General features: G+C 44.0%; 1 protein-coding gene across 2 annotated transcripts; it reads right to left on the bottom strand.

The window, feature by feature from the left end:
• Positions 1-298: 298 nt before the first annotated feature.
• On the bottom strand, positions 299-4,871 carry SRP14 (signal recognition particle 14). 2 transcript variants are annotated; one of them, XM_077880583.1, is made up of 5 exons: positions 4,719-4,870; positions 4,511-4,583; positions 3,893-4,005; positions 2,680-2,712; positions 299-2,218 (listed from the first exon to the last, which is right to left on the bottom strand). In XM_077880583.1, the coding sequence occupies exons 1-5, from the start codon at positions 4,740-4,742 to the stop codon at positions 2,129-2,131; spliced, it is 333 nt and encodes a 110-aa protein (XP_077736709.1). In that variant the 5' UTR covers positions 4,743-4,870; the 3' UTR covers positions 299-2,128. The 2 variants fall into 2 exon arrangements, with proteins under 2 accessions (XP_077736709.1, XP_077736710.1); XM_077880584.1 differs by having other exon boundaries at positions 2,113-2,218; positions 3,816-4,005; positions 4,719-4,871.
• Positions 4,872-7,629: the final 2,758 nt, after the last annotated feature.

A 7,629-nucleotide genomic window follows, 5' to 3' on the forward strand; every position in this document is an offset into this window, starting at 1 on the left:
ACACATTAAAAATGCTCAACATCACTCATCAGGGAAATGCAAATTAAAACCACAATGAGATATATATCACCTGTGACCTGTTGGAATGGCTAAAATCAAAAACATAAGAAGTAAGTGTTGGCAATGATGTGGAGAAAAAGGAACCCTCAGTGCACTGTTGGTGGAAACACAAACTGGGACAGCCAATGTGGAAAACAGTATGAAGATTCCTGAAAAAACTAAAAGAACTGCCATATGATCCAGTAATTTCACTACTGGGAATTTACCCAAAGAATACAAAAACACTATTTCAAAAAGATACATGCACCCCTAGGTTTATTGCAGCATTATTTACAACAGCCAAATTATGGAAGCAGACCAAGTTTCCATCAATAGATGAGTGGATAAAGAAATGGTGTAAATATACATGGTAGAATATTACTGTGCCATAAAATGAATGAAATCCTACCGTTTGCAACAACATGGATGGAGCTAGAAAGTATAATGCTAATTGAAATAGGTCAGGGAAAGACATATACCAAATGATTACACTTCCATGTGGAATTTAAGAAACTGAAAAAAAAAAAAAACTATAGGAAACATACTGATAGTTTCTAGAGGGGAGGTTGGTGGGGAGATGGGTAAAATAGCTGAAGGGGATTAAAAATTCCCTTATCCTGGGATGCCGGGGTGGCTCAGTGGTTGAGCGTCTGCCTTCAGCTCGGGGCGTGATCCTGGGGTTCGGGAATTGAGTCCCACATTAGACTCCTTACAGGAAGCCTGCTTCTCCCTTTGCCTATGTCTCTGCCTCTCTGTGTCTCATGAATAAATAAAATCTTTTAAAAAATAAAAATTCCCTTTTCCTGATGAGCAATGAGTAATGTATAGAATTCCTAAAACACTATCTTGTACACCTGAAACTAATGTAACATTGTATGTTAACTATACTGGAATTTAAAAATTTTTTATGCAATATTAAAAAAAAATCTAATAGAGATTGCCTAATAACCCATCTTGCAACCTGCTCTCTTAAAAAAAAGCAAATATTCTTTTTCCCCTACCCCAGAAAGAAAATGTCCAAACCAAAGTGCTTAAAGAAATACAGTATCAGGTGTATCTGAGTGGCTCAGTCAGTGGGGCATCTGCCTTCAGCTTGGGTCATGATCTCAGGGTACTGGGATCAAGCCCTGCATCAGGCTTCCTGCTCAGCAGGGATCCTGCTTCTCCCTCTCCCTCTACCATTCCCCCTGCTTGTGCTCATCTGTCAAATGAATAAATCTTTTAAAAATATACATAGTATCATTTTTAACTTGGAATCATTATTCCTGCTGATTCGGTGAATCATTATTCCTGCTGATTCGGTAACGTGCTTATCCTTAAGGTGATTAAGCAAAGTCTCAATTAGCTATGAGAACTCATTCAAATTTGCTAAAGGAATGAGGATGTTAAATATACAGCCAGTTGAGAAGAATACCCATGAGATAACACAAGTTTTTTATAATACTGTCAGGTTGGTTTTTTTTTTTTTATTTTATTTATTTGAGACAGAGAAAGAGAACAAGAGTGGAGGGAGGGGGACAGGGAGATGCAGAGAATCTCAGGCAGACTCTGTGCTAAGCACAGAACCCAACGTGAGGCTCAACCTTACAACCCTGAAATCACAACGTGAGCAGAAACTAAGAGTCAGATGCTCAGGTGACTGAGCTACCCAGGCATCCCCAAACTGTCAGGTTTTAATACCAATAACCTAGAACACATGGGTAAAGCCCATTCATAAATGTAACACTCAGAATTAGTAATTATTGCCAGAAACTATTAATAGGGACTAGAAAAAATAAATGAGATGGTCAGTGCAGATAAATACAGGTTTAATGATCCATTGTTCTTCACACAGATAACTACAGAGACTTTATGATCCCAGGATATATAACCATGCAACACAAACCAATCAACCAATTCTAAAATAAACTTGGCTTCTTACAACTATCCTGTAAACACTGCAGCCCTTGTTCCATCCAAAATGAGCCTCCTCTCACATGAAAAGTCATCACAGGGGAATGAGAAACCTAGCTTTGTGGCCAAAAGGAAAAACCAAAGGAAAAACAGTATCTGGGTGGTGAACTGGTGAGAGCAGGATATGCGGTGCCCTTCACTGTGCCGCTTTGCTCTTCTTACTCTTGCTCTTTTTGTCCCTCTTCTTCAGTCCATCCATGTTAGCTCTCAATAGGTTTGAGTAAGCCTATAAAAAACACACAGCACGGAACTTAGTGGGAAGGGTTTCAAACTGGTGGAGCAGCTGTCCCCATTTCCATAATGAATTTAGGGTAGTCAATATCAGAAAGCCCACCTATCCGATAAAGCAATCATACCATGGAACACTTGTGTCCTATAGAAAATAGTATAAGAGGAAAACACATTCTTGCACATTATAGCAGCTTCTGACACTTTTTAAGCAAAAAGGGAAAACTGCAGGCAACTTCCTGTTCAACTATACTATAGATAGAACACATCTGAAGTCAAACGCAAAATCTACCTAAAAAAACTAAAAAGGAAGACAATACTAGCATTGAAAGTGAAAGACCCTGGTAGCTTTTACTTAAAGTATCAGCAAAACATAAGAAATATCATTCTTAACCCAGTATTCAATTTTGTGCTTACTCTTGCCCTGAGAAAGGTGTATAGAGAACACCACAAACTCACCATCTGAAACTTGTTTACTTCTTTGGAGCTCACCTGGAAAAGGAAAAGAAAAGAAAGTGTACTGTTATTACCCATATAGGAATCCTCTGTCTCACCCCAGGCAATAACTCAAAAGGCTCATTAAAACAACATCATCTTTAAAATGTATCTTTCCAACTTTAGGGGTCATAATACCAAACAGTTATTCTTCTGCTCCACTTTGAGGAAGAAGCAAAGCAGCTCTGCACTTTTTTTCCACATGAGAATTGTACCAAGAAGGGAAAAAGGCAGAAGGGGGGGTGGCTACTAAAGAAGTGAAGTTTCTCACGTCTGACACTTCTTACACACATGGCACTGACTTTCTCCCTGGATTCTAGAGATATCAGAGAACTTCATTTTAATCTTTTGTGCAAGATACATTTAAACTACTCCCTTCTCATCTTATTTGAAACCTACTTTCCATTAATCCAGGTCTATTTAAGCCGAACACAAGCTACCACAAGAGAAATTCTACTTCTCAAGATTCCTAAGGTTTTCACATTTCATGATACCCAAGTTTATTTTTTAAAACCACATGAGTTTACTTTACTATAAAAGACCTCTCAAGATAACTGTAAAGCGAGACTCATCAACTAATTACGGTCTACATTCTCATGAATGTCCTATCCTGATGTGATTAAAGAGCAGTCCTGTTCTGCCCCAGCAAAGTAAAAAAGTACATTCAGAATCCAGGAAGCCTGTTGCTTTGCCCTTCTCCACCGTGAAAGGGAACAGTGGGACTGTTGACTAAATCCGTATTCTCTCTGTAGGTTAGTAGCAAGCCTAACATACAGCTACATGTTTGCTATGTCAACCACAAATACAAGTGATTTGTCAGCTTACAAGTAAGATCATCTGGTACCAAGACACTGACACTGAAGGCCCGCCGTGTAAGGGAATTAAAAATCAAATATTTATGCCAAGTGCTCCTTCCAGCGCCACTATGAGTAAGAACCAATATGCTAATTTTATTTCCATGAGCTTCAGTAGAACCAACAAGTACTTCTTCAATTTGATTTTGCTCTTGAATTTCCTACTACTAGGGCAATAAAAAGTGGCCCTGATCCCAAGAAACAGCTGCACGCTTACTAGCCTTTATTTAAAACAAAAACAAAAACCTGGTTCAGATATGCCCATCTTCAGTTAAGTTCAAGTCTTCTAACTCCAAAATTGTACTGTCGGGAATCCAACTCACCACGGTGCTGATCTTCTTTTTCCCATCAGTAGCTCTTAACAGACACTTGTTGTCTGAGGGCTCAAAGCCCTCTACAGAACCTTTCCTTGGAATGGGTTTAGTTCGACCATCATCTGCATGAAAAATACATCCTGATGAACACAGCCACAAACGTAAACTGGTCGACAAAAAGTTATTAGGCAGGGAAAGGGATACGAAGACGATACCCAATTTACCCCCACTGCCCTAGATCTGTTCACTACATCAAGTTTGGCCAGACCTTGGGAAACTACCTGCCACTTCCACGACGGGAACGTAGTTACAGCAAAGCCGATTGGCTCTCACTTATGGTGGCAGGGTTTGGGATCCTTGCCGCCCGCCCAAAAAAGCCCTCTCTCGTTGGGGCATACTGTAACCAGACGTAGCTTGGCTGGCTAAGTGCTGAGGGTCGCCCGCGCCGCAATCCCTAATGCTCCCGTCCCGCAGCCCAGAATATGCCCAGTACAGGAGGAGGAAGGCAGGGCAAGGCGGGGACGCGCGGCACACAGACTCCGCCCACGGCTCCAGACCCTGGGTGCCCCGGGGCACCGCTCGGCCTCCCAGCTTCCCTCTGGCCTTGCCGCGTCGACGGCTGCTTACACTTCTTCAGGGTGATGAACACGCTGCCCGACAAGCGGCACTTCTGGAAGAGTCTGGTCAGCTCCGTCAGGAACTGGAACGGAAGCCGGGCCCCGTTAGGCAGCCCCGAATCCTCGTCAAGTCCCACTCCCTCCCGCGGCAGGAGGCAGAGGCCCCCAGCTAAGCCCCGGACTACAGCCGTCCCTCAGCCGGCCAGCTCCGGCTTTACCTGCTCGCTCTCCAGCAGCACCATCCCGGCGCCGCTGGCTCCCAGGCGTCAGCATAAGGCTCCAGCGCCTGGAGCCGGAAGCTTCGCCGCAGCTGGGCGGGACTTCCGCTGTTAGATTTCCACTCTCTCCCACCAATCCCTGCCTCCGCCCTCTCGTCGCCCTCCGCCCGCGCCTGCGCTCTGGGACGCCGCCTCCTTCCCGGGAGCGGAACCGGCCACCGAGGCCTCGGGCGGTCTGGGATTTCAGCGGCGAGGCGCTCTCTCACCCGGGTCAGCGTGAGGGAGCGACGGAGTGCGAAAGATGGCTTTGGTGGAGACCTGTCGTTTTGTACATTCAGCTGTGTGTTGGGTAAATTACCTAACAGCCCAGCGCTTCCGTCTCCTCAGCTTGTAACAACCGGATCCAGTTCACAGCGTGGTTGTGAAGAGGAATAGGGCCTGGCACGAAGAAAGTGCTCGGAAAGCATTAGCTCTCTTTGTTATCACTGTTGTTTGCTTTCTCACTGTAAGTTCCCAAGGCTGTCCTCTAACCCTCCCTCTGTCTACGCTGACCAGGCTAGGTACTCTAAGTAAAGGCCGACCCCAGCTCTAGCAAGAGGGACGGGAGCCGACTTAGTTTCATCTCTGGATTCAGACGGGAGACCAGCATCCCAGGCCCCGCTCTGCCAGCAGCCAACTTGAACCCTAGATCTTCTGTGAAGTCAAGCATTTAATCATGCAAGGGGTTTTTACTGAGGGCCTCTTTGCCTGGGCACAGACACCGTGGTAGGAGTTGGGGATACAGCAGGATAAGTGAAGTTCCCTGGTTTCCTGGAGCTTGGGTTAAAGGAAAAGGCAGGAAGTAGGAATAACTTGAGATAAGGATGAGTGCTGTGAAAACAACAGGGTGATACAAATGAGAGGTTGGGGTCAGGGAAATCTCTTAGAGGAGAACTCTGAGCCAAAAGCTAGAAGGACCAGCCATTCAAAGATCTGGGGACAGGCAATGGCTAGAACAAAGGCCCAGAAGAGGAAACCGTTTTCCCTAGGTCCACAGGGAGGAATGAAGGACTATGGAGAGCTTGGAGAGAGAGCAGGTGACCAGCTCATAAAGGGCCTATAGCCATGGTAAATTAGGATTTTGTTCCAAACACAAACAGAAGCTTCTTGTTAAGGAAGTTTTAAAGAGGACAGTGACAATCTAATTTACATTTTAAAAGCCGTCCCCCTCCATCTGTGGTGTGGAGAATGCACTGTAGAATGACAAGGCAGGAAATGGGGAGACCAAACAGAGGGCTGTATTAGCTTCCTATTGCTAATCACCACAAACCTAATGCCTTAAAACAACATGACTTTGTTCTTTTACACGGCTGGAGGTCAGAAAGCTAAAATCAATGTGTCTGTAGGGTTGCACTGTGTCTGGAAGCTTCAGGGTAGAATCTGTTTCATTGTCCTACCAGAAGCCACCTTCATTCCTTGGCTTGTGGCCTCTTCTTTGCATCCTTACAGCCTCTTCCTTCCAGTACATCTTCTACTACTTACTCTGATCCTACTGCTTCCCTCTTATATGGACCTTGTGATTTCACTGGGCCTTTCTAGATAATCTCCCCCATCTCAAGATCCTTACTTTAATCACATCTGCAAAGTCCTTTAAACATGTAAGATCACATATTCATAGATTCCCAGTATTGGAACATAGACATCTTTGCTGAGCGGGAGGGGATACCACAGAGATTACTGCCAAAGTCCAGGTGCTAGCAAGTTTGCAATCAGACTAGGGTATATTTTGAAAGACTCCTGCACAATTGGATGTGAACATTTACAAGGAAAAAGAAATCGAGAATGACCCAAAGGTTCTTGAGTTGAACAACTGGGTGGATGGTGGTGCTATCTACTAGGATAGGAAAGACCGGGGAAGTAAAAAGTTTTGTAAGAAGATGAAAAGTTTTGTTTTAGTCCTGTTATATCTGAAATGCATATTACATGTTCTTTTAGGGTTCCCAGATTCAAGTCCAATGTCAGCAGGGCAGTGAGAAGGTGCCACATGCATAACACCAAGCAATTCTGATACTATCTACCCAAAGATAGTATCAGAATCCATAGGTTAAAGGTACAGTTCTGTAAGACTGCCCCCTGACCTCCCAGTGCAGGTGTTAGTCACTAGCCCAGAGGTACCAATGACCTCCACCTTAGATTTGATTAATTTGCTATAGCAGCAGGTCAAGGAACTCAGGAAAACACAGTTATCAATTTGTTAAAGGCTATGATAAATGTTAATAACAAGACTTTTTCACTTTTATGGCTCTGAGGTGTTTTCAGGAACTGTGGATGAAGACCAAATATATCTGAGAAGTATATTCTGGTCATCTGAATGACCAAATATATTTCTTCTATATCATTGCATTGTACATGTCCAAGTGGAACTATCAAATAAGCAGCTGAATATACAAGTTTGGAGCTCAGCAAAGAAATAAAAGTTATGCATAAAAATTGAGGAGTCATCTTCATATGTCATAAGACTAGAACCAACAGGAACAGTCTGGTGAATACCCCTCCTATAGGCTTGCCAGCACAGGACCACTCTGTGATGACCAACACTGTGAATTGCCTCTAAAAAGCCCTGGGCCTTGGTATCACTGGCTCAGAAGTCAAAGTCCTAGTTGGGAGCTCCAGTTTGGCCAACCTTAGGTCTATGCTTGAGCCCAAGTCTTGGGGACAGGTGAGAGAGTGTCTCTTTGACCCTTATATTTTCCTTGCTTTTCAACAAGACCTGCACAATGGGGGATTACAAATAGGCTCAGATTCCAGAGAACCAAAAGCCAGTGTAGGTTTACTACACAAAATCAATAGTCTAGGGTGAGAATTGGGAAAAGGGTGTCGGACATTTGAAAGAAAGTGTGAGGGATCCCTGGGTGGCGCAGCGGTTTGGCGC

This window comes from Canis aureus, chromosome 32 (assembly GCF_053574225.1).
Source record: "Canis aureus isolate CA01 chromosome 32, VMU_Caureus_v.1.0, whole genome shotgun sequence".
Lineage (NCBI taxonomy): Eukaryota > Metazoa > Chordata > Mammalia > Carnivora > Canidae > Canis > Canis aureus.